The 26,422-nt window shown below is 44.9% G+C and overlaps 2 protein-coding genes across 2 annotated transcripts in view; both read left to right on the forward strand.

Moving 5' to 3' along the window:
- SH3BGRL (SH3 domain binding glutamate rich protein like) overlaps positions 1-15,243 on the forward strand; it is a 36,901-nt gene extending 21,658 nt beyond the window's left edge. Inside the window, exons 2-4 of the mRNA XM_064462843.1 lie at positions 4,629-4,814; positions 8,101-8,181; positions 12,410-15,243. Coding sequence (XP_064318913.1) covers positions 4,629-4,814; positions 8,101-8,181; positions 12,410-12,442 — 300 coding nt within the window. The 3' untranslated portion in view covers positions 12,443-15,243. The remainder of the gene's footprint in view (positions 1-4,628; positions 4,815-8,100; positions 8,182-12,409) is intronic.
- A 2,262-nt stretch (positions 15,244-17,505) lies between these two features.
- On the forward strand, positions 17,506-23,521 carry LOC104043999 (TLR adapter interacting with SLC15A4 on the lysosome). The gene is given in 4 exon segments (XM_064463578.1): positions 17,506-17,648; positions 19,848-19,906; positions 21,804-22,740; positions 22,742-23,521. Coding segments are annotated over 4 exon segments (1,170 nt in total). The 3' UTR covers positions 22,773-23,521.
- The last annotated feature ends 2,901 nt before the right edge of the window (positions 23,522-26,422 follow it).

Below are 26,422 nucleotides of genomic sequence, written 5' to 3' on the forward strand. Positions count from 1 at the left end.
GTGACTTGTTGGAAAATGTCACCCTTCTCTACTCGTGGCAGCTTCGATGTAGTTTCTTGCGTTGCTGACATCACCCACTGATGCGAGTTAGATGTTAGAACAGTAAATTTAACTTCTGAAGTGTATTCAAGTGAGGGGCAATAATCCTAAACTACATATTTTCATAATGTTACTCTATGCACGTGCTCTGTTGAAAACTTAATATTTTAGGATTGGTTTGTAACTGGAAAGGAAGGGAATCATGATACACAAGGTATCTTAAAAACAAGAAAAGCCTGCTAGAAGCATGAGCTTCTAATGGTGCTTGTGCAGATTTTGTATGCAGAAGATTATAGGTTGGTGGTGAGACTTTGCTTAACCTCTGAGCACTTACCATAAAACTATTTCTGTCTTTGGAACAGACAGTGAAAGCCAAAACCAAGTGAAAATAGATTCATTTGGTTAAATGATTCCTTTCAACGTTATCTTAGCAATGTCAGCAAAAAGTGTAATGTTTCCACTCAGAAAGTATAACATTTCCACTCACCTGAGTAATTTTAGCTGGTCTTCCCACAGGAATGCCCCGAGAAGCGAGAGTCAGTGTGTTCAGGCTAAGAAACCAGGTGTGTGTTTTGGGGGTGGGGGGCAGAGCCATCTGTGAGCAGAACTGGCTTTCACCAGGGCATTCTTGTTCCCCCAAGCAGGGCAGCGGTGAGGTCCAGCAGGATGCGGCCCTTCCTCTCGGCAGTACTGACTTCTGCTCCTCACCCCAGCCCTTCTCCTTCCATCCCTCTGTCTCCATCCTACCTCCACCCCTGGGGTTTTGCCCTGTCTCTGTCCATCCATTTTGCTCTGCCCCATCCGCTCCTGCCTGCAGCCCCTTTCCTTCCTTGCAGTTGCCTACCCGTCCCTGCACGTGATTTCTCTGTGGTTCTTATGCTTTTGTGTCTGTCCACGAGTCCTCCTGCCTCTCCGGTGCTGCTCCCCCAGCCTCAGGACCCTGCCACAGTGACGTTGCTCTCAGCTCCCGGTCTCCGGCGCTGACTGTATGCACGTTCCTGGCTCTCCACTGGCGCTCTCTGCCCTGCAAAATGTGTCAGGAGCACTCCGTATAAACAAAGATTTTCATGTTTGCAAACTGCGGTTAGCTGCAGCTAACAGGCCAAAATAGCTTTAGACATGACAGTTGTTTGTGTAGGACAAGGTGCGGTATCGGGAAAGGCGCTGGCCAGTGTCCATGCCCGGTGAGGCAACTGGGAGAGGTTTTTTTGGGAAGCGAGTGCTGCGTGTTGACAGGCACATCCTGAAGAAAGGCTCCCTGCTCCTTCCCAAACATGGACAGCAGGAACCATCTTCCAGGCTTTCGTCCTGAGGAGAGCGTGTGCCCTTTCGAGTAAGACAGAATATCCTGAAGCAGCAGCAGGCGTCTCTTGCTCTGTTTCAGGCACTTCCCTCACAGTGGTATTCCACTGCCTGAGATTTATAGAAGTTTTCTAAATAAAATCCCATAAAGTAATGCAGTCTGGCAGCTCAGTGTCTGTTCTGCCCAGCGGTTGGTGCCGTGTTTCTTTGGAGCATTTAATGCTCTTGTGTAATGCTTGTCACCGTGGTTGGAAGACTTGTCTTAGGAGCTGGGAGGAAGGCATCGCCTCTTAATCTTCCAGCTTGTTTTTTTCCTTTGGCCAGAAAACTAGGGTTTCAAACCAGTATTACTCATTTGTCAACACCAGCTCCTTGCTTTTCTTTACAGTTCTTTAGAGAATCACCTCCTCTGACGGACTGCGAGTGGCACAGAGACCCTGCTGCCATGCTTGCCTTCCACACGGTGCCTTTTCTAGCAGAAAAAATAACATTTCCAGCTTTGCTAGCTCTTCATAGACAAGCCCTTCGGTACCGTGGTCATGAACTTTGGGTCTGGTTGTGCTACCTGTGGCTGAAGAAACAACCCAAGGACTCTCCTTGCTCCATGAAGCTGGGAGAATGAGCGAAAATAGAGCAAAGCAGGCAATGTGGCACCGTACAGAGAGCTGTTCTGCGTACATATGTCAGAGAGGAAGACTCTAAGTTCATCATATGAAATAATGGCAACACAGCGTAGCCAGAGGCATTTTCTTCATGTTGAAGAAGTGTCTTAATGGCTGAGACAGTCCAGCCCTGTCAGACTGGGTGCTGCGGGAAGGGGCTGGATACGCAGAGTTTGCCTGTGAAGGGGTTGCACTGTGAGACTGAGCTGAGATGCTGTGAGGAATGCGAGGATGTTTGTATGGCCAGGAGGGAATCTAATAGTAAAAATGATTTTAAAAATAAACAGACTTCTCAGGAGATCAAAATGCTAATTACTGTCAAACTTAGAGCTCTTGTTTTACATGACAAAGTGTATAGTTTAATAGTACATTGAGTAAAAACGTGGTTTTCTTTCTTAAAAACTCTGGGACATCTCAAAGCCTGTTCTCACTAAGCAGCAGGTTTTGGACGAGTTAAGGTCCTGAGACTAATAAAAACTGGCTGGATCTGTAATTTACAAATGGTGGGAAATGGTTAATTAAAATCTTAACTAGTTTTTGGGAAAAAAAATTTCCCCTTATTCCCAGGTCAGTGTGTTGCTCTGGCAGTGGTCAGTATCAAAGGCAGTTTACAATTACAAAGACCTTTCCCTTATTTTAGTCCTATGGAATAGTTCATGAAGGAGGTATTTGCTTGGTTTTTTTTCCCTCTGAGCTGCATGGCATGATGGAGAAAAGCTTCCCCTGGCTGCTCCCTCCTGCTGTGACCCCTGTTATTAAAGGCAAGCAAAGAAATCTCTTACCAGTAGATTCGAGTCTGCTGAGAAATGTTTTTCTATACATCCTGTAACATGAATTATTTCCTCAGGGTGGTATTAACTTGTCCATTTTTATTTATTTTTAGCCTTGATGAAAATGCCCAGCAATATTCTTCTGTTTAAGGGTACAAGGGTACTCGCTAATCGAGTTCAGCGGCTCCTCCGCTGACATGTTGGGAGGAATTATGTTGGCTCTCGCAGCCCTGGGCCGGCGGTTCCCTGCTGAAGCACGTTTTTCCTCTGTTGGGAGAGCAGGGTTGCTCCCTTTGCACTGCACTGAGCTGAATGCAGAGGGAGACCTATCTATCCAGTTTTTTTTCAAACAAACCACCCCACCCAAGATCCAGTTTAACCTGGACTGGTTCCTTATCACAGATTGTCACGCAGCCGGCAGCGATGGCTCCAAAGGAGCTGCTAAAGAACGAGTCAGTGGATGCTTAAAGACTGCCAAGGCATGGCACTCTCCTCTTCTCCTCTTTGGAGAGGCCGGGCTCCGCTCTCCCAAACCGCACCCTTCCAGGGCAGCACGTTTCCTACGCTCAAACCTCACACACTCCCTCCAGCTCCCGGTCCAGCTCCCTGCCCCGTGGGTGCGGGGCTGTGCGAGCCGGGGGCGCAGGCACCATATTTGGCTCTCGGCTGGCTGTGCCCTGACCTCGGCGCTGCTCGCCGGGAGCTGCCTGTTTTGCCTTCGCCGTATATGGAGAGGCTGCTCGGGGAAGCTGGTGGCTGACCTGAATTAGAAGCAGCGCAACATCTGTATGAAGCACTGCTCTTGTTGCACTCAGCTAATTAGGTTAAAGCCAGACCTTGGACTGGTTTTGTAGTGAAGGGAATAATTTGAAGAGAACAAATTTCCCATTAAATACCATTTTTTATTGTTTGCCAGGCTGCGCATGGTTATAATTTTCTTTATGGTGGTAAAGTCATGCAGAGGAAGAACAGAGCATAAGCAGAAGGTCTCTGTATCAGGAAGTCAATAATTCATATATGACAGTAATAAAAACCACCTTTCCTGTAAAAAGCCAGCAGTCTTGGCCACACAGCTCCTGCTTTTCACTTGGGTGCTGTGTGAGTCCACAGAGGACGGGCTGTGTTGGGTGTGGGATCTCATCCAGCTGGTGCAGTCAGCCCCCCCGAGACTTCTCCTTGAGACGCGCAAGGACGGGGGATGCGGGGTCGCAGCTCTTCAGAGACCATACCTGCTGTCGCTGAAACCCGGAGCAGAGCAGGAGAGGGGTGGGTTTGTTTGGGTCCAAAGAAACACAAGCCAAAATTGCTTTGAGATCTTACTGTTAATGGTGACTTTATGAGATCTGTCAGGAAGTCCCTGCAGCGAGCTGCGTAGGCTACATGAGGAGGACAAAAGCCTGGACTCTGGGAAGGGTGGGTCAAGCCTGTGCTTCCAGGGGAACGAAGGAAGCCGGTTGTACCTCAAATGTCCCTGCAGCAAACTTCACTGCACCTGAAAAAGCAACACTCCCCCAAATGCATTGTAAGGCCTGTACAACGCAGCCTCTGCAGGGGGACTGCTCACACCTTCGCTTTTGGTTGGAGACCTTTCAGGTTCACAGCACTCGTGTGTATAGGGACAGTGTCTTTAGACTCCAGCCTGTTCAATTATATAGGAGCCAAGTCAAGGCTCAGATATGGCTCTTCAGAAGGTACTTTTTTCTTATAAGAATTTTCTTACCACTTTTGTACCCCCTTGTTTCCACATTGAAACCTGGAATTACATAATTGACAGCAGAAAAAATGGTAAAATGGTTTGACTGATTTTGTTTGCTTTCTTCCCCCCCCCCCCCCCCCCCCCGCCTTTTTGTGACAGATTAAAAAGCAGCAACAGGATGTGTTAGGTTTCTTGGAAGCCAACAAAATTGAATTTGAGGAAAAGGATATCGCCGCCAATGAGGAGAATCGGAAATGGATGCGCGAGAACGTCCCTGAAGACAGCCGGCCAGCAAGCGGGAACCCCTTGCCACCCCGGCTCTTCAACGACAGCCGGTACCTCGGGGTAAGGGATGCTCCAGGTCACCATCTCTTCTCATCCCGTTCCTTTTACTGGCTGCCATAGTCTGTGCTTTGCTGTTGGGATCAGCAAGAACGGACTTAGCCAGCTGTACGTGCAAGTGTGCAAACTGCGAAGGGCATGGAAGGTGTTAGACGTTTACCCCTTCTCTTGGGCTTTTAATAATTGATTCTTGAATATGCCAGTTTTGCCGTAGAGCAGAGATTAAAATTTGGACTTCCTGATTCTCAGATCATTGTGCAGCTTACTGGAATGAGCTCACCACCACCTTGCAGTGTACCTATATTTTTTTTCCCCTGTGATTTTTTTCCCCCTCTTATGGCTCTGAAAGTTTATAGTTTCGTTTTGTTTTTTTTTTTTTTAGTTCTCATGTTCACCATGATTGTGAACTAACACTTCACAGAAACCTGGCACTGTTGCATCAACCTTATGTGCTGTAGCAAGTTCAGAGATCTGTTCTGTCCACATGGGGTTTGCCAATATGTGAGGATTCCAGATCACTCTCTAGTCTGTTCATCTTCCAAAATAAGTGCTCATATGCAGTGATGTCAGCCATGGCCATAAATCAGTTTTCTGATCCTTCTTGGGATCAGTTTTTGTGCACTGCTTGCAAAATGAAGGCTGTTGTGGTCCGCTTACTCCAATGCCTTGAACAGATTAAAACTCCTATTGCAAATACAGTTCCTACTTGTAATTATTTTAATGCTTGATCAAAAGTTAGTTGCCCTGCAGCACTCCTACTCAGCGGGCCATGCTTGAATGATTATTAGATTAACTGTTAATTTTATTTTTAAAACCTAATATCTTCTGAAAAGAGCTCACAGTATGTATTCCTCTGGTGCCACGTGTTGGTTTCTAAGTCGTTTTGCAGTCTGGTCCTGACCTGCAAATTCTGTAAGTCAGAACCTGCCAGTTCTGGACCTTTGTGAGGCAATTCTGTGGCTACTGACAGAAATTATTCTCAATGCAGCAGGATTTTTTTTTTGCCTGTAATAAAAGCAGAACCTGAAACAACATCCCCAGTGAGTTAACATACCACTTGGCTCTCAAAATTTTACTGACTGTGGTTGTGACATGGGACAAGGTTGGTTTGGAGCGACAAATGTAATGATCGATAGTTGTCTGCAGCTGCAAGCTGAGAAGGGGCTAGCCCCGAAGAGCTGAAAATCTCTGTTGAGTTATCCCTCTTTAAAACCAAACAAACAAAAAAAAGAGGCAAATCTTCCTGTACCAGTAGGAAGTCCAGTGGCAACAGTACCACCTTTCTCCCTTGGTCTGCCAGAGCTTTAGGATGCAAGCACATCACCGTACAGTTGTCCTTTGCCAGTGAAATGTTGCCAGATTTCTGCTGCATTGCTGTAGCTGTGCAGCAGAACAGGGCCTTCCTATGCAGTGGGGTGGCACAGGGAGAGAAAAACCTGTGTGTACCTAGATCTGGATGCTTGCTATCAGAGATGCTTCTAATGTATCCCCAGCTGCAACCCATGACCGATCTGTATACTGTAATTTTGGGGACAGGACTACAGATGCTTCAGACCAGTTCCTGCTCTGGGTTTATTTCATCCCCAGCATTTTGGTTGATGTCCCTTTGAACTTTTGAAGTTCGGTCAATTTGTGTAGCTGGATTCAAGCTACCACAGTTTAGCTTTCAGGAAGGTAAAAGTTAATTCTACGGCCACAAGCTTGAACCTCTTTATGCCTTTATCTGATCCATCTCAAGCATGAACTTCCCTGTTTGTTTCATCTGATGCAGTATAACTAGCAGAGGAATGAGCATATTGGCTTTTATTGGCCTGTGCACGGCAGAAGGGCTGTAACTGTAGATGCCATGCAAGCTGGCGGGAGCCCTGCTCCTTAGTCACAGGCATTCCTTTCCTGGTAGATGCGACGAAGCAGACTGCTGGACTATGCAGTAGCAAGATAAACAACCCCTTTGTTATCAAGCAGCCCCAGTACTGTCAACAGAAGGGCTTCGGGGAGGATGTAACATAATCATACACATTTTTATCAAACTAGTACCCAAATGCTACGTGTACAAATCAATCAATAATTTGACATCCCCGATCTCTCGGCAGCTTGAATCCTCTGTTCCCTGTACTTTCTTCTGTTCCAGCTGCAACAGCCTCTTAGAGCTGCCCCTGCACTGAACATGCTGCTGTTTACAAAGAGCTTTTGCTATTTCTTGGGCTTCTGCCTACCAGACAGCCAAGCATGCGAAGCAGCGTGCCCATAATGGCAGCTCTCTCCCCGACTTCAGCCCGAGACTGAGCCTGCCCTGAGCTGCTGCCTTGCCTTGGGTTTCTCAGCCAGGACTCTCACATCAAAACATTCCCCAGTAAAGCTGGAGAAAGCTGGTACTGTTGCTTCAGTTGGAAAGGGAGAGAAGGAAAGTCATAGCACAGATATGTGCTGAGTTTGGAAATCTGAGAGAGGGAAGTATGTGGTAACTCGGACAATGGTGGACTTGCACAAACCTTCTGGGTTCGTTTGGTCAGTGTTTGGCAGCTGCTGTTACTGAGCCACACTGCGGGCTTTTTGCTTGCTCTTTCCTGACTTAGCAGACAACTAAGCTGTGTTGTTTGTACAGCACTGCATTTGGCCTCAAACATAAACAAGGGCGGAGAAGGAAGCATTGGTATTTCTTTTATTATTTCATTGGTTTTACCTTCATTTTTCTGGGAAGCGGCTGTGTACGTATTTAGAGCAACCGTAGTGCACTACAAGTACAATGAAGAGTGCCGCCTGTTTTCCTTCGTTTGCATAGACTAATCATTAATGGGAAACATGATGGGAAAGGATGTACTCTGTCTGCAGGTTTAAATTTAACTTCTAACAGGTTAAAGAGTTAATGTCCATGGTTGCACAGTTGCCATTACTAACCAGTAATTAGCGATGGCACCTGGGGGCATCAGTGTTTCTGATGAGAAGGTAAGGGCTCAGCCTGCTCCGGCAGGAGGGATGTCCATGCCAGACCAGTGACAACCACCTTGCTACAGAGGCTGTCCCTCTGGGAAAGGCGGAAGCACCTCACAGCAGCATCTTGCTGCTCACAGATACTGAAATTCCCAGCTTGTCACTTTTCAGACAGTACAGTTTCGATGGTATCAGTGCTGCTGATAAATACCTGAGGCGATGCTCTGAATTTTGCATTCGGCCACAGGAAGCAGTTTGGTGCGGGTTGGGTAACACACCAAACTGAGCTGCAATTATTTCTGACGATTCATACCGCTGTCTTTTGTTTCCACCCCCCTCCCTGACTCCCATGGTGAAGGACTACGAAGCTTTCTTTGAAGCCCGGGAGAACAACGCGGTATATGCGTTTTTAGGCTTGACTGCGCCACCTGGTTCAAAGGTAGGTGTGTATGTTTCTCGCAGTAAACCACAGCCTGTATTTTACACCTTGTTCTTCTCTGCTTGTAGTAGGACCTTTTACGTGGTCTGTGGTTGCCCCAGTCAGTCCACCTGCTGGTCTGACATTCGGTCTTGAGAGGCTTCAGCATCACAGCAACAGGCTGGTTTTACATGCTGGTTTGTTTGGAGGATGCTGTGTTTGCTGGGGGCATCTTCCTCCCCTTCCTTCTACCAGAAAAACTCAGCGTTCAGTACAGATGCTCTTTTGGTGTCCTCACTGCAGAGCCACCCTGCTCTTTGTGAAGTTGATGGAAAAGCTTTTGTTGCTTGGAAAGCAGGGCTGGGTCAGATTCTTCACTAGTAATAATTGTCTCCTACCACTTGATTTTTTTTTTTTTTGATTGTACACTCTGGGAACAAGTGAACAAGTAGTTAGTATTTGCACTGAAGAATGCACAGGAAATCTAGATACAAAAAAAAAATCACAAAACCAAAGAATTATTTCAGTTCAGTGAACAAACTTAATTCATCTGAAGTTTTGATGAGATTTTTATTCTAGAAAATACCTTGAAACCAGAGTCACTGTTTTTGAAATAATGTGGTCTTGCTTCAGAGTGATTTCTTCATCCAGCTTGTTATCTGAAGCCTTGTTTTCCTTTGCCAATTACAAACTGGGTTGCCGCTTTGCGGATGCAGTGGGCTGGAATTCTCCTTTTGATTTTGATAGGATAGGACAAGCCTGCTTTATACGTTTCACTTGACAGCAGCAGGATCCTCCAGGTCACTTCCAGCTTTCTTGTTCCGACGGATAAACACGCCGTTTCCTTTCAACCTTATTCATGTAGGAGTTGAGGGTCATGCTGTCCACATCACTCAGAGGCCTAGTTTTAAAGGTGGATGATGATCCATCAGTATTAAACATTACAAGTTGTGGGTCAGATTGAAACAGTTTGAGGAGCAAAACTAATTTCTAGTGGTAGCTCCACTAATGTGAACGGTGTAGCAAGGAAAAACTGCCTAGTAGGGAGAACTGCAGAGAGCAAAACCTGCGATACAGACCCCTGTGCCACGCGTCGCCGGCGTCAGGAGGCCGGCTGCGCACAGTGCGATGGTCACGTTAATCTTACTTGAGTTTCTTGAAACACCTGCACAGCACTGCACAAAAGAGTATGCAGAATGGAGCCAAGGAGTGAGAAAGCAGCCCTGAGACCGCAGGACGCATGAAAGCCCATGTGTTTCCCCTCATAGCCGAGCTCTGGGAAGCGCAGTGGTACTGGAGAGCAGTTGTTGCCGTAATGGATCAGGTCATCTGTCCCTGTAACATTTATGAATGTTGCTGCTTAATTAACCTGCCAGATTGCAGAAGCAGTCTGCATGGCTGTTAGTTGCTCTGATTCTGTCCTAAGGGGTGGTTTGTAAGGAAGAGGTGAGTTTTAAAAGTGAGAAACATAACATGTTTGTACTCTGCTGAATTTTCATATTGCTTGCTACGGCACGGGGAGGTGCATTCGAGCTGACGAAGATAACCTTTGCATAAGTGACCTTGTACCCAGTGCATTCTGCTGTTGGGTTGACTTTTGGTGTCCATCCCACAATGACACGATGTCAAATCAAGCTGATTGCCTGCTGCCAAGGAGGAGAAACGGATTTGTAGATGCTGAAATTGGCATTTAGAGCATAGCTGCATGCAGCTTGGATATGCTACTGTAGTTAATGACATTGCGTCTGCATATGTTGCTACATAAAATGGAAGGAGTCTGGGATCAAGCTGCATGCTATCCCAGGAGAGGACCTTGACAGCAAACCTCCATTAAACATCATCGTGAGAGTTTTGGAAAGTTGTTCGACTCTGAACACAAAGTTCCAATATTAACGCTAAACAAGGAGGGCTCAGAAGTGAGCATGGGAAGTGCAAGTAACGATTTACTGAGCCCCGGTCCTTTGGCTCGTGCTTTGGGCTCTGAGAGCACAAATGGACCTACAAACCCTGGGCAAGGTTGGCATTTAATTTATCTTTAGTATCCCCACTTCAAGCAATATGGGTATTAAAGGGTGAGGATTTGGCGAGTTAAAGGGTGTGAATAATTATTTAAGGACTGAGAGCATGCTCAGTGAGGGGCCTCAAGGGAGAAATAAGAAAGAGTATGAGAGAGGGGTAGTGTCAAATGTGAAAAGCTGAGCCTTTCCCAGGTAACTTGCAGGACCATGCCCAGGGAAATGGAGTTTGACCTTCAAGACAAATAGGTTAGCATGTTCTCTGAGTTACTTGTACCCACTTTTCCTGGCAATGAGGAAAACACCAGGAATCCTCTCCAGCTTATCACTGCCTGTTTTGAAGAGAAGTACCTTGTCCTCCATTTTCTGGCAAAAAAAAAAAAAAAAAAAAAAAAAAAAGAGAGAGCTGGATGTCACTTCTGTAGTGCCTACGACTGGCTAATGGAGTTGCTGGAAAGCCGAGGGAACTATCTTCTCTTTGTTACCATTCAGAGAGTCACTTGTCTTTCAGAGAATATCAAACATCCCTTTTCTTTTTTTCCCCAGGCTTTGTAGACCTTTTTAATCTTTCCTTCATTCTTCCCCTGCCTTTTCTGCTGTGGAGCAATAGGATGCCTTCGCACGAGCAGCGTGGCTGCTCGGTGACGTCCCGGCTCCACACTTTGGCCTGCGCCGTGTGGCCAGAGGAGCAGAGCATGGTCCGGGAGCGCGGCAGACCTGAGCCAGCGGTCTGAGCAAGGCCATTCCCACGCCCCTGAAGTAAAAGGCAGCGCAGTGCGACACGCTTGGGCAGATGGCCAGGAAAACCAGAGTGAACCTCCACGTCTAAGATAATGGAGATATGCGTGGTACTTCCTGCCATGCGGGTGGGGGTCACCCACTGTATCCCCTCTTGTACAAGTCTTACAGGCTTCTTGGAAATTCCTGTCTTAGTCCTTTCTCCTCTTGCCTTTATTTGTTTAGCATACTGGCTCATGTTAATGATATTGTTGAGTCTGTTATCTTCAGTATTTCTGTGCAGTCACCAAAGCCAACAACTCCATTACATAAAAGTTGAGTTTAGCAGATGTTGAACTTGTTCCTTTAAAATAAACCATGCTGTCCACCCTGAAGTGCTGCAGTGAGAGCACTGTGACTGCTCGTCTTTTTGTAGGCCATGTTGCTGCTAGCGGATAATTAAATTAATCTTCAGTCAAAAGTACACTTGTAGAAAGCATCTTGAGAAAAAAATTCCTTTTGCATTTCTTCCGTTGTCAGCCTGTTCCTAGTTGTGACCACCTTACAAAGTCTGAAAGAAGACTGAAAAATGCAGGCTGTTGTTTTTTTTAATGTTCCTTCTGAGACATACTGAGAACTCTTGGAGGTTAGCTGGTATGTCTGCTGAACTGCTTCAGCTCTTCTTTCATCTCTGAAGCTCTGTAGGAATGTTTTTGTGTAGCCCAAGGGCACCAGATCTATACCCGGTCCCTGGAGGCGGCGTGGGCTGGGAGCCCAGGGCATGGAGAGCAGGCGGTGGGCAGGAGCGGTTCCCAAGGAGCGCATCCCCACTGGCTTGCTTGCCCTTGCAGGAAGCCAGGATTACTCAGCAGTGCTGGTGCCAGGACAGACCTGCTGCCAGCCCCGGGACGGAGCTCACGCATGGGTCTTCAGCTGGACCAGCTCCCAGCCCTGTCTTAAGGGCTCACAGGCTGCTCTGACCACCCTTCTGGCAGGCGAGAGCTAAACGCTGGCTTTTGGTTGTTTGGTAGGGTTTAGTTCAGAAAGGAAATGATGACGTCTCTGCTGAGACCTGGTGGTTGGGTTTTTTTGATGTAGAGACTTATTAATTAGAGAATTCCTTTTCCATTTAACCATAGTTCTTCAAATCTTCTTTGATCTCTATTTAGTTCTTGTGTCCTAACACAAAATCAGGGATGACCCATTATATCTGATTGCCTTTTGTTTTAAACTTTTATGGTCAAAACTGGTCTTGGGCGCTGGGTGGAATATTCCTGCAGGTCCTATTTGAGCTAGCTTAGAACTGGAGTTAAAGCCAGCACCGTATGGGACTTGGTTTGTAATGTCATCGTAGGCAGCAGGGAGTCCCTTCATGAGCTGGGTTTGGTGCTGCTCAACACTTAACCGTGTATTGCTGCAATTTTTGTGATGTTGTATGTTGGTGCCTAACACAGGTACGTGTAAATTGTCGCCTTTCATAAAGGACTAACATGTGTAATTCTGTTCTGCTCTTTCAGGAAGCTGAAGCACTGGCAAAGCAGCAAGCGTGAATTTCAACTGCCTTAAACGTTCTGTAAAGGGAATTTCCACAGCTTTTTATAAAATAGTACAATTGTCTCTGCTTCAAGAAATGTAGATGTGATCTCTGACATTTGATTGGTGCTTGCAGCATTCACCGTACGTAATACCAATTTGAACACAAGATGAAAATGTGAACATAGGAGCATGGAGTGTTTTATTACAAAGTTGGAAGCATAGGAAACTGAAGCGATTAGACACAAATGATTTTCACGTAGTTTAAACCCTTTTGGCAATTTGACCATTTTCTGTAAACTTCGAGAAACTATTTTAGTGCTAACAATCCAGATGGGGTGATACCTAGAGATCCAACTATTTAAAATACGGAAAACAAGCAACAGCATCTAAAACCTTGTCCATGCTAACTGTAGTGCCTGAGTTGCCTCAAAAACGTTACTGAATTACATGGTAATTTTTCAGCGTCTCTCCTGGTTTCAGATGAAATTGTAGGTGGTATCATGTAGTGTAGCCGTTGTAGTCACTTTTGAAAGTTGTGTTTGTTCTTTTGTAGAATGGATATTTAAGATTTGTATTGTAACGCGCTGTACAGATGATAAACAAAAAAATAATGCCATGGTATTTCTTACTGAAGTGATCCGCGTGGGCTCTTTTGACAAAGAGGAAGGGATTTGAGCAAGGGACAGCCTTTCCGTTGGCAGGTTCGTCACGCAGCTGCCGAGGCACGACTCGGTTACACGTCTGTGTGCAAGATGCAGTGCACCTCGGGGAAGCAGGCGCTAATTCCCAGGCGATGTTGCAAATAAGCCAAAACGGCCAGAAATGGCATTTCCTTACCAGTGTAAGGGTGAAAGCCTATAATGTATTTCTCTACAAAAATACCAGTTCACACTGCTTAGAGTATTAGGCATCTTACTGCATGTTCCAGTAGTCATTAGATTCATATAGTATTTTTTCAAACAAGGAAATAAATGTTTGAATAGCAAGAACTATTGTAATTAAGCAAGATTTTTTTTAAGGTTTAAGAACTTTTTCTCCATTCTTATTGCCATATCACGAAGCTATTACAGGAATTGCAGATCTATTAAAGTGTCTTGTATCGGTGAATTTACAATGTGCAATATTAACCCACCTGCTCTCCCAGTGCTCGTGAGATAGACTGCGTTTCTTGGCCGTGTTCTGCAAAAATACAAATAATTACAAGTGCCCTGAAGGATAAGAAACAGGTTTAAAAAGTGTGTGGGTAATTTAAAATGCATTTTGCACCACATAATGTACTTACTCCCCAAAAGCATCAAAAGACAGTAAGAAAGATAATTAGTCCTTGCAGTAGAGGATCATTCTAACAGCTCTGCACAGGCACGTTTTGATTTTCTCTGCTTTATGAAGACAGAGAAACAGGTGGTACAGATCAGCGAAAGGCTGCAGCTTGTCATCGCCGCCCGGTTATTTTACACTGATGCTGTAAAATGTGCGCAGTGCTTTTAAAATACTTTCTGAAATGGCTTACAGTTTGTAGTTTTCAAGTCTGAAATTAGGAACAGGATAAAAGTAAGAACTTACAAAGATGTTGTAAAGTACAGGAATTTAAATCCTTCCCTCACCAGCATTTCTTTGGGGCTTTTGTTCCATTTGCTACAAGCGACAATTTTGCCAACATCTGTTAAAGAGCAATGTGGCTACTTGCTGTGGTTGGAAAGGAGCTCTGCGTCGAGGGAGCTCACGACGAAGCCTCCGCAGGCGCCCGAGTGAGCAGGGTCTGGCATGGAGCCGAGGGACTTAAAATGGTATTTCATTCGCGGGTTATCTTCTTCGATTTGGGAGCCCGGGAGTTAGTTTGAAGCTCATCCTTACAAAAGCAAGCATGGTATCAGAAGGCGTGGGGAGAGATCAGTGTTGCCTTACGCCCAAGATTAACACACGTATTTGTGCTTTTTCATTAACAAGCTTTATCAGTAATTCCTCAAATTCTGTGAAAGTTATTTCTAAGATTTCTGGGGGGTGGAAGTTTGGTTACAATTCAAATCCGGTGTCCAATTTTTGTTGTTCACTGTGATTCCATCCTTCTGAACGGAGGTGATTTTTCTTTCTTGATATTGGCGTAATCTTTGTGTCTAAACCGGCGGTCGAGTTTTTGAGAAAGTACCTAAGAATACTAAGTGAAGTCTCGTGAAGAAAGTGGAATTTGACACACGAGTCGCTATACTCAGGCCAATTTGCTGCGTTTCCTGTGTAAGGAAGGTATGGTGTAAGTTTTGTGAATTACAGTCATTATTTTGGAGAAGCTGTACTTGAAAGTCGCTGCCAAATTCTGTCAGTTCAGCGACCCAAAACGTTCTGAAAAGAGGTCAATCTCTGTTTCTGAACGGGGAAGAAAATTGCCAAGTTAAAGAAACAAAGTCACTTCCCTCGGCTGGTCCCCCGCCCTTGCCATATGGTAGCGTTCAAACCGTATCAGCATTCCTAGGAAAGCTCTGTTGAGACAGACTGAATTATTTCTTTGTCCGGGGAACAAGGCACCAACACAAAGTAAAAAATACCAAAAATATCTCTTTGTGTGGGACCGCGTGTAAAACTTGCGTTCATTTTGATGCAGATATCTTGCATGACCTTAGGAGTGCTAGGAATCTGTTGCCTACTTGTTGTTTTTCTGTTTCCCAAACCCCTGTTAGGTTAGCGATGGGCACAAGAACTGAATTTGTTCATTTCTTGATTATTTTTTTTCCTATGTAGAAGGCAGGCATCAAGGATTTAACCTGTATATTAACCGTTCCTGTATCATTCCAATAAAATCGATTTAGAGTGCTTTCTCACACGATTGACTTGTTTGCATGTTTTGTTCACGGTTTGAAGTGGTCCTGTAAGTTGAAAGGAGTTTCAAGTGAAAATACTGCTTTATTGTAGAAGCGCAGGACCACCGCACCGCAGCGAACAGAACGCATCTGCCGCCACCGCACGTTAAGGCTGGTGGGGTGGGTCTCTCACCTGTGGCAGCTAATGGGTGTTAATGACTTGGGATACACCTACACAGGATCGGCTTTGGAGGCGGGTGGGGGGTGTTAGGAGGGCACTGAATACGTGTCCTAATTAACCCGCTTTCCCTCTCTTTCCCCAAGGCGGTTACAAGTTGAAAGCGGCCAGGGCAAATCAGCCTCGCCCCACGCCTGCAGCGCTTGCCAAACAGCCTCGGCTGCTTTTTTTGCAACGTGTAATTAATTAGCTTTACGCTGCTCGCAGCAGGGGAACAAGGTTATTTAATATTTGTGTTGCCAGAGGGCGGTGTAGGATAAATTTTTAAACCCAAACTATTCCTTTTTACCTTGTTTGCCTGGTAGATCCAGCAGGTATGTTCTTTTAAGCTTTACGCGCTGAGGTTCTGCAGCACCTAGATGGTCGGTAGAGCTGCAGAAGACACATTCTGAGCCCCTAAACTGGGCTAGGATTTGCCCAAATCCCAGACCAATTCACGTCCTCTGAAGGAAACCAGTGACTTAATTCTTCAGAGGGGTTTGCGAGAAGGCTGCTTACTGGCCATTTATAGGATCAACCTTCTTCTGTCTGAGCAAACAACTAAAGCACAACCAAGAGCAGTTGCTTACACTGATGTCTTTTATGGTGTTTATGGCTTGTATCTCACACTTACTTGCCCTTCCTTAGCATCTTAAAATTGGTCCATAGTTTAAGAGAAAAGGGCTTCTGATGCCATTTCTAATTACAATGAATCCCATTGATTTTTCCCTGTATATACACTTCACTTGCATAACCCAGAAAAATCTCTGGTTTTCTTGTTTGTTTATAAAAAGTTTTAAAATACCAAGTTGTTATTCATTAATGTAAAGCTTAATAGAAATAGTCTTCAAGAATCTGTATAAAAAACCAACTGCATGTGTGCATACGTTTACTTGCTGATCCAGGTTACAGTGGTGTGCGCTGTAATAATAAACTTTTCTACCAGTTCATGTGGGATTTTATTCATTTCTCATTTAATAGTACATCACGGAAAATCCGTGAAGTCCCACTGTATGTTTCAGCTCGCATTGCACATGCCAGAAGTCCTGCGGATACATATCTGCGGCGTCACTAAGGCAAGGCCCAGACTGGGTTGCTCCGAGGCACGGGTGGGCTCCGCAGAACCGGTGAGTGAATGAGCGGCTCCTGAGCAGCTCGGTTACTGCAAAGAGACCGACTGTATATAGAGTGTACGTATATACACACTGTATATAAATATATATACGCACAGTATATAAAGATTTGTTCCATGTCTTGGTTTTCTTGGGTTTTTTTATTTAACATGAGAAAAAGGTATTAGCTAGTCCTGTGTGCTCAGGCCCACCATTCGAGAAATGCAAGAGAGATTTACCAAGAACAGCATAATTTTTTTTTCAAAAGGACTAAATTTAAATCCACTAACATAATAGATTCAGACTGATCAGTAAAAACTTTATCAGAGCTTTCCATCACCAATTCAATTAATAGCCAAATCAAACAGAAACTTATGCAACCCATTACCTGGGGCCAAGCCATTGAAGTTTCCTTATTTAGTGTTTTCCTCCTTTGCCAGCCTCGCTTTTTCAGGGTGTTTTGGTGATGTGGATACAAGAGTGGGAAAGTGCCTACAGTTCTGCCTCACGCGAGGCATCTTGTGATCACATTTCGAGCTGATTCAAGGTCTAAGGGGAAACGCAGGGCAAGTTATTTTTGGTTTATGCACACAGAACTTGATCAGATACACGGTTCACAGCCACGGACGTGGCATTAAATCCAAATTAGCGTTGGCGAAACCCCGGGGCCGAGCCCACGGACGGCAGATCCCAGCACCGACCCGCGCAGCGGCTCTAGGCACGGTTCAGCCCCGTTCCCCTCAGCCGAGGCTCAAAGGACGAGGCAGGCGGCGGGACGGGATAGGGCAGCGGCTCTGCCCTTCCTCCCGCCGCCCTACCCACGGCCGACGGGCCGAGGAACCGGGCCCAACCCCGGGCGCCTGCGGCCTGCCTCTGCCTCACCGGGAGGACGAGAAGCAGCCGAGCCGCCGCCGCCCGGGCCACGGGATCGCCCCAACCCGGTGCAACAGCCCGTAATGGCGCCCGCGTCCCCTCACGGCCCGCCGCCTCACGCCGTTGCTGCGGCAACCGACAGCCACACAGCGACCGAGGCGGGCCTGCCTCGCCTTTTCCATTGGCCGCTCCTCTTGTCTGTCAGCGCGAAGAGCCGCCCCTTCCGGTAGTGGCGGGCGGCGGGCGGGCTGCCCCGCCCGAGGCGGGCTGCCCCGGGGGCGGAAAGCGCTTCAGCAGCCGCGGGACGAGCCGTGTGGGAGCGCGCGGCCAGGTCAGTGCGGGCCGCTGCCCGCAGCCGGGAGGTGGCGGCGGAGGGACGCGGGTGGGCGGGCTCGGGAGGCGTCGCCGAAGGGCGGGAACGTGTGTTCTGGTAAAAGCGAGGAGCTGTTGTGCGCGAAGGTGCTTGAGAACTGCGAGGACTCCGGGCTGGTGAGATGGTACTGCTGGCTTGAACGGAAAAGAACAGGCTTGCGACAGCTGCGTGTGGAAAAAAAGCCAGTTAACGTGCTCAACTTCAGTTTCACGTTAGCATGCATGTGAAACACATAATCTGGGCTGAAATAGGGGACTTTATGTACCTGCTGCTATAGTTAATGTGGTACAGTAATTGTGTATGGTAACGCCCATTGCTGCGTTATCTGTTTTGTCCATATAGAATGACATAGTAAAATTTATACACTGTGTATACGTTCCGCTGTAAGGTTAGCCTCGGGGTTCGGCCGTGCTTGTCTTGCTGGCTGTTTCTTCTAACTGCAGTCTGTTTTCAGAAATAAATGCTTCTGAAATTACTCTGGTTTTGTCTTATTTTGATTTTATTTTTGTAACTATAAGTGTTTTTTTTTTTTCTAAGATCTTACTGATTGAAGGCTAGTAACTTCCTTGGATATTGGTGCATTTGACACCTGAGTACAACTGAAAAGGAAGGTGACTTGTTTTTAATCACTCAGGACTCATAACCACCTTGATTTCTTCCCTCCCCCCCTCCCTCTGGGCTACCCCTCTGTTTTGTTGAAGCTACTGCACAAATCCGTGGCCGCAGCGGGCGCTAGTTCCAGGCTCAGAGGAGGAGGCACGGTTTTAAAGCTACGTGGAATTTGGACCACTGTCCTTCCCCTGAGGTTTGGTCCCCCCTGCACTGCGGGCAGGAGTACCCCGTTGAAGTCACAACCACCTCTACCAGCCAGGAGGCAGCCGTGCGAGATGATTAAAAATAATTTTGAACAGCCTTTAAATACAAAATGAGCTTTCTATAAATTCAGTGGGAATAAAAATAGCTTTCGTTCTGCCTCCGTAAAACAGAAGTATTTTGTGAAATATAGGAGATGAGGGAAGAGGAATAATTTGGACCTATGTGGTTATAGTCACTTCAAAACTTGCTTGAATTCATTTCTAAGGCACATCATTATTTTACTGCCAAAACATGTTGAATGACGGGGTTGCAATCAAGATGTTGCCGTACTGTTACCTTTACGCTCTAGTTTTGTTTTACATTTGTGTCTCGCTCCTATCGTTACACTAAACAGTGCCTATTTAAGAGTCTAGTACTTGGATGAGATTCAGCTGCTGATTTTTTTTTAATCTTCTGAAAAAAAGGAAATTTAGAAAACAAACAGAAAACTCGTCAGGCTGTCTATGCAGCGGGCCTAGTGCTGGGGCAGGGAGCCGCGTGGCTTCAGCCTGCGTGAGAAGGACACGCTAAAAACACTATGGGGACACCTCTGCCACGCCATTGAGACAGGGGTGGGGTTTGAGCCTAGAGAAAGTGTCTTTGCTCTGTGACGGACAAGGCTGTCCACAAGCTGTCTGATGGCTACTGCTTTCAAAGAGGAAGCTTCTCATATCTGCATCTTGTAGACAAACGATAATTCATCAAAATCCTGATGAAATGCAGTTGCCGTCTTCTTCCCCTCCAGAAGAAGGTCACAAGACTATAAATGTAGCTGCTTGTTTCAAAAGGGGAAATGGTGTAAATAACATCGCCTGTGTAAGTCAAGTGGGTGATAGCGCAAAGCTGACCTTCTGCAGATGGAAGTGTTTGGTGGAATTCAGTTTCGATTTTGAACAGCCTGGTGAAGTCCAGGCACCCTGATCATTTAGTAGCCCTTGTTGTTTTTTAACTGATGCGTTATGGCAGTTAGCGACTCATCGGCATTGCGCCACAGTCAGAAACATCTCAATTCATTTTTTTAACATCCTCTTTTAGGTTTGCTGTCACTTTGTATTCAAAAACCGCGCACTTTTCCAGTGGGATCACTTCTGTTTTAAATGGGAAAAAAACGGGGAACTAAATCATGTGCGTGTCAGGTTTTTTTTTCCACACAGACAGCAGTGAAGAAGAGTATGTAAGAATCTAGTCTCCCAGCAGCTGTAGTAGGAGAGTTCTGGGCTATGTGATTATCCGCCTCTCTTACCCTGCTAGGACTGGTAAGTCTGGGCTTTTTGTGCTCTTTTTTTTTCTTATGCTTTGTTCCAGAATGCAGGCACCATTTACTTCATTTGAAAGAGAGCAATTTTGCTAAGTTTACCATATTTTAGCTCTTACGTTAGCACTATGAGCATTTTCAAAGCAATACAGCAAAATATTTTAGCACGTAAGGATCTGGGTACCTGCGTCCCGTTTTTCAGAAGCAAATGAGGCATGCAGCATTCTGAACTCCATTGTCACTCAGCAAGATTTAGACTGCCAAGTACTCTTGTCTCTTTCGAAAATGGTTCTTGGTTTCCTAAATCCTTTAAGTGCTTAAGAAAATGTTGTCCTGCTTTTTGCATGTGTAAATGGTTCTGTTTATGCTCGTATAGCCAGGAGAAGGCTTGGTGTACTGCCTTTCTCGACTGCTTTGGTCTCACTTGCAGGCTTATCGCAATTCCAGTGTTGTCTTCAGGGAGGGAACAGTGCGATTTAAGCTAAAAGAGAGCCCCAAAAATTAAAAAACAGCAAACGGTAGTACTTTAGCAGTGTGTCAATTCAGCAGGGAAGTCAAAAATTTCCATCTCTCGAGTAACTGGAGTTTTAGAATAGCTTTCTGGAAGGAGTACTGGGATTAAAAAAGGTGACCCAGTGTATCAAGTTTTGTTGCAGAACAAATAAGCCAGAGTCCACGTTTTGGTTGCTGATAGAGCAAATGAGTAGAGTGAGTAGGATCTTTCTGGCTATATATCAGATTTGCAGAGGTTTCGTCTGTGTGGAGCGCTGCCTAGTGACTCGCATGGCGTTGCTACTGATGTCAATTGCCAGCACTGTGAAAAGGATTGAGCCTTAATTGTCCGTGATAGAAGTAGAGTTTTTGGTGCATTTCAAACAGCGTGCCAGTATGTCATGTTCTTACTACGTACCCTTCAGTAAAACTGCCTCATCTCTTGCTCCTGTGATTCTGTGATTCTCCCAGCTATTTCAAACCACGAGCGCACTGGGGGTGTGTGAAGGTACTTGAAATATGTGGAGATTTAAAAAAACATTTGAAGAACAGAGGAATTTTCTTGTGTTTGTCTTTCCCATTCCTCCATAAGAGGAGCATTCTTTCCTTAGCGAGTTTAGGTCAGACTTGGCTCTAAATGGAAAGGTTCCCATTGATTTTAACAGTAGGTGGTTTGAAAAGGAATGATACGGAGTCATTAAATGTAGTAGATTATTTTGAGACATATTGGCTACCTTTAATTATTCATGTGCATTTAGTAAAACTGTGGAGCCTATAGATGCACAAACATGCTACCCATCACTTCATTGTTGGGGAAGACAAATTAAATATTTATATCTTTTTAAAATCGTCATTCAGAGGGATTCTAAAAACACTCGTATATGTGAACTGCATTTTGGATGCAGTCCTGAAGAACTGTCAGCATCTTTTGAAGCTGCTTGGCACCTCACAGGAGGGCTCAGGCCAATTCAGAATCAACCTCTCTGACTGAATTTGATCTTGTTTTCCTTCCTATGTCACCTCTTTAGCTCTTAGAAATTGTTGTCTTTCAATGGAAAAAAATGATTTGCAACTGATGGTAGTGATATAGACAAGTAAAATACTTTTGCTGATTTTTACAGCTCATAAGTGTGATTTATCTCAACTAGCCATAATGCAGAAGAGATACCTAGGGACAGAAGTGATATTACAGTTGAAGAACCCAGTTAATGCCCTTCCTATATCTTCAGAATGACTTTTGGTGGCATGGTAAACATGCAGTTTACTGTTTACTAAAAATAAATATTCTAGAGAAAAAGAAAAATAACAGACAGACTTTATAAAGAGAGCACTGTTCATTTTCTATTATTATTCCTCTTTTTCCAAGTAAGTTTGAGGCACTCTGCCTGTCTTTCTTTCACTCACAGGACTACATGGAACTCTGGTGATTAGACTGTTACTCACGCTTGTCATCATGTTGGCAGAAGGCATCTTAACTAGCCTCATATATAAGGAAAGCTGTCATCAAGATAAGCCTCGCAAATCTCATGCATCCAAAAAGGATAAAGAGGGAATCTGGAGACAGAAACTCGTAGACAACCCAACAATTAAAGGCTTTGCTGATGGACATGAGAAGCAGGATGAGATCTCTCCTAAAAGTAGCAAAATGGAACACAGGAGCGGTCCTCAATGGACATCCGTAAAAGAGGTACCTGCAAAAGATCAGAAAACACTTGTTAAAGGAACCATATCGCCAGCTTTACATATCCCCAAAAGAGAGCGAAGTCCCCAACAGATGGATTTGTATAGATCCTGGTCGTGCAACAGCATTTATCAGCACTACCCTGACTTACATATTGGGGGGGACCGTGTGGGGGACCATACGTGCGATTCAGGCTGTGTTTTGGACCATGTGTGCGATGAACTTCCCAATGGCCCTGTTCTGCTGTCCATAGATATTCCTCTAGGTCAGTCCCTTCTGTGTGAGCATCCCAAAAAGGCAAGTGTCAAGTCCCTGCCTGGAGATGAAGCTGGAGAAAGGAGTAGCATGCTCTGTGTGGAGCCTCTTTCAAACTCCGTGCTCAACAAGTACATGGAAACAAAAGTGGCAGAGCTCTATAAACAGTTCTTTGAAGAAAACTTGACCAGGTGTGGTTCTGTAACAAACCTCCTCACCTGCAGTTTGATAAGGAATAACCTGAATCTGAGAAGCTTTCAGATATCCCAGGAGCAGAATATAGAAACATCAAAAGCCAGAGAAGTGCTCTTGCACTCCTTAGCTTTGTTTAGTTTGTGCAACACTACCAACGGAAATAGCTCTGAATTTAGTACTCCAAACTTACAAATCTCAAACCCAGCATGCATGAAAGAGCTGCAGGACACAGTTTACATCGTGACTGATCTGCTTAGCTGAAGAGATGAATACGATTCGGATATGAATATTTCACTCTAAGGATTATGTTGGGGAATGAAAACATTTACACACTACAGACTTGTTCAAGTAAATATTTTAACACTTAAACCATCCTTTGTTAGCAGAGGAAGTAAAGGTCACTGTTTTCTTTTTTCCTAATACAGAATTTGAAATTAATTTCTCTCTAAAATGCTAGTCAACCATCTTTTCATAATTTGTATGTCATCCTCCTAAGACTCTGGCTGTACAAGTAATTGTACGTCTGTACCATCGGACTTACTCCTGCAAGAAAAATCAGTCGAGACGTGTGCTGGTAAAACTTTGATCTGAGAGACTGATCCAGCCAACCAGTAAGTAAGAGTCACGTTGTCTTTGCTGGACTTTGGATTGGGCTGTGTAGTTGAAGCCCAAGTTTTTGGACGTTCATATTTTGCTCCTGCAAAGCTTGTTCACAGCGGCTAAGAAAATGCTCCTTTGGTCTGAAAATCTTATCAGCAGATGGACATGTTCAGGGCTCTGGATTATTTTGTATATATTATCATACATAGGAAATGTATCAACATGGAACATGAATGAAGGCACTGATATTACGTATGTATGTTTGTACTGCGTAGGTGGAGTATGTTACAGTGAAAATCTAGGTGAAATAGTTGATATTGTAAAAGTATTTCATTTTCTGTAAATAAAAATGTTTTCCTTTTAAATAAATCCTTGCCTCTTTGATGAAATCCACTCACTTTTCTGTCAGTGGGTTATTATTTTATGTTCCATTTACGTTTTTAGTGAATGGACTCTGCCTTTATTTCCTTGGAAATGAAGCACCTGCAACCCCAGCAAGCTAGGCCGGCTACAGCATTCCTGAAAAGGTAGTGCAAGCTTTCTTCATCTTCATTTGGAAATGTAAATGCAGGGTTTGATACTGAAATTTAATTAGTTAGCTTTCAAACCCATTTTCTTCCTTTTCTATTACTTCTTCTCAGTAAGTGTTTCAACAGGGAATTAATCACTGTGTCACTGTTGTAAAACAATAAATTGGACTGTTACCTGGTCTGCAGAAGTTTCCTTCTAGTAAGGGCCCCTCTTTACTTGCACTCCGAATACGGTTTGACACGCCTGCGGTTCTGGGTTTGCAATCCTGAAATCCAAATCCTGAATCTAGCGACCAACTGTATTTATACGATTGTAAGCTTTGTAACGTGCGCTAATACGCAAGTTACATCGCTTCATCCAGTTCCTGATGCCGCTCAATGCATACGGATGGGGTGAGTTACAAAGCAGAGCTTCTCAGTGAAGCTTGCTGTGAAATAACTAGTGTAAACCAAAACCTTCTTTGTCTTTGAGACACATCTCTCAAACTCTGATGCATAATATGCATTTCTTTTAAAATCTTTGTCGACGGTCTAAGAGAATATGAAGGATCTTCTGATCTGTGGGTAATAATACATCAAATGCAAACATTTTGTGTTCATAAATTAAGGCCCTTGGCATCTGATCGGTCCTTTGAAGAGATCAAAGTTGTTTGTTGGGTTTTGGGGTATTTTTCCTTGGGTAGTTTTTGTTTTTTAATCCAACATCTTTAGTTGTTGGGCTTTTTAAGAAATCATCTCTGAGTTGGCATTTACAACAAACATATCAGTAGGCTTGACAGAATGCCTCAGAAGATCATAATTCGCAAGGAATTCACCTTGAAGCTCTTAATTCAAGTAATTTAACTTATTAGTTGGTTGCATCTACTGTAGTAGAAACTGTATGATGGGGCTTAGATTTAAAATTATACCTGTTTTGGCCCATAGAGAGAAGGAAATTTGCAGAAAAAGTGTACTGGACCCTTAAGCTGTACCTATAGAAAGACTGCACCTTCATGGCATGGGGCTTCTTTTGGGGGAGGAGGATGATGAAGATGCAGCTGCTGCTGTGTGCATCATTGTATGTGGTGTCAAGCAGTCCGCTAAATACAGCAGCATGCATAATGGAAAGGGAACTACAAAACTTCCGTGTATCTTAAGATTCTTAACCTTTTCTGATGCCTTGCAGTGTCTTTTAGGGTTGGTGGAACTTAAATTCATTGACCCATGCACTTGAGTTATGTACGTCGTGTCCTGATCCATTCGAATGCAAGCATGTGGGGTTTAATAGGGTTGTGTAGGTTCAAATTTGAGATCGAACATCAAAGCTCCAAAATAAAGGACAAAAAAGGAAAAAGTTGGCTGACAAGGCTGCTCAGCGTGATAGGGTCATTCAGACTATCTAAGCATCCAGCCAGGTCAGCGTTTGAGCAGAGAGAATACCCCTGGTTTTGAGGTGTTTCCCAGGGTTTTTTTATATACTTTGATTTTAGAGGTGTAGGAAGATGGGCACTCTGCTGCTCTGGAATTGCCTTGAAAGCTGGGCATTCATCTCCCCCAGCTGCCTCTGACAATCCTATTCCTGCTCTTTTTCTCATCTTGAATACCCAACTTTCAATCGTTTATGTTGTTTTTGCAGGCAGTCTTCAGTCTGAGGTAGACTTTTCCGTGCCAGCGTTGCGGTGGGGCGGCTATTTTCAGAGGTGAAAGAACAGAGGGATTGCTGTCGTTGGGTGACTGGCAGGGCTGAGGAGAATCGGCTCCTGTGGTGATCTGGGTGGCCAAAGGAAGAACCTCTCCCTCCTGATTAAAATGACAGACAAAGGCAATTCCTGCCAAGTATGTAGCAAATATTTAAATGAAATTGGACTCATACGTGTCCAAGGCATAAGTGAACATTCCTTGCCTGATGAAAAATTCCATTGACCTTAGTGCTGCAAGGGGTATAAGTAATACTGAAACTGCTCCCTGTTTTCTAAGAGGGTGTCAGGAAAGGATGCTCAGCTTTTACTATGCATGGCCCTAATTCCACATGCGTCTCATTAATCCCCTTCTCAGCATTCAAAATCAAGTCAGGAGTCCTTTGGAAGAGGCCAAATGACTTCATTAAATTCCAGAGGAGTCCAGAGTGGGCAGCACTCTAAGGTCTGCCTTGGTAGAGGTGCAGAGAATAAGTTAACCGAGGGTGAGAGGAAAAATATTCCAGAGGGCGTCCGTAACCAAAGGGTTTGCAATTAACTGTACAAAAAAGTGCTCTGTGGCATTTGTGCTGCCTTGCCCTAGCCTTTGATTTCCCCTGGGATGTATTTATAGTTCAGACCGAACTCTTGAAAGAAGTTAATTGCGCAAGGTTCTTCCTCAGGAAATGTGGAAGTCAGAGTTTAAGGCTGAGGTCCAGGCTCTGGTCGTTTCTCTGTCCTTCCCAGCCCTGAGGGGTGCGTTGGAGGAGACCTGTTGTTCTCTCCCGCTACCCGCACAATCCGAGCCCTAGAAGTCAACTGCAGTTTCAACGTTGATGTCAACAGAAGCAGCAGAAGCTGCTGAGCATCGCCAGTGGCCGCAGTCGGAGAAACCCTGACGGGCCTGCTCCTCCCGTCTGCATTGAGGAAACGGAGTGGCGGAAGAGAACGTGGAAAAGAATATTCTGTATTTGGCAGAACGTGAAGTTACTGTGAAGCCGTGTCCACCCCATACCTTTTCAGGACTGGTTCCAGAGCCCCTTTTTGAATGAGTTTTATCAAATATGTGGACAATTTCAGCTATAATATAAATGTTAGAATGAAAAGAA

Source organism: Phalacrocorax carbo, chromosome 11, assembly GCF_963921805.1.
Source record: "Phalacrocorax carbo chromosome 11, bPhaCar2.1, whole genome shotgun sequence".
Classification (NCBI taxonomy): Eukaryota; Metazoa; Chordata; class Aves; order Suliformes; family Phalacrocoracidae; genus Phalacrocorax; species Phalacrocorax carbo.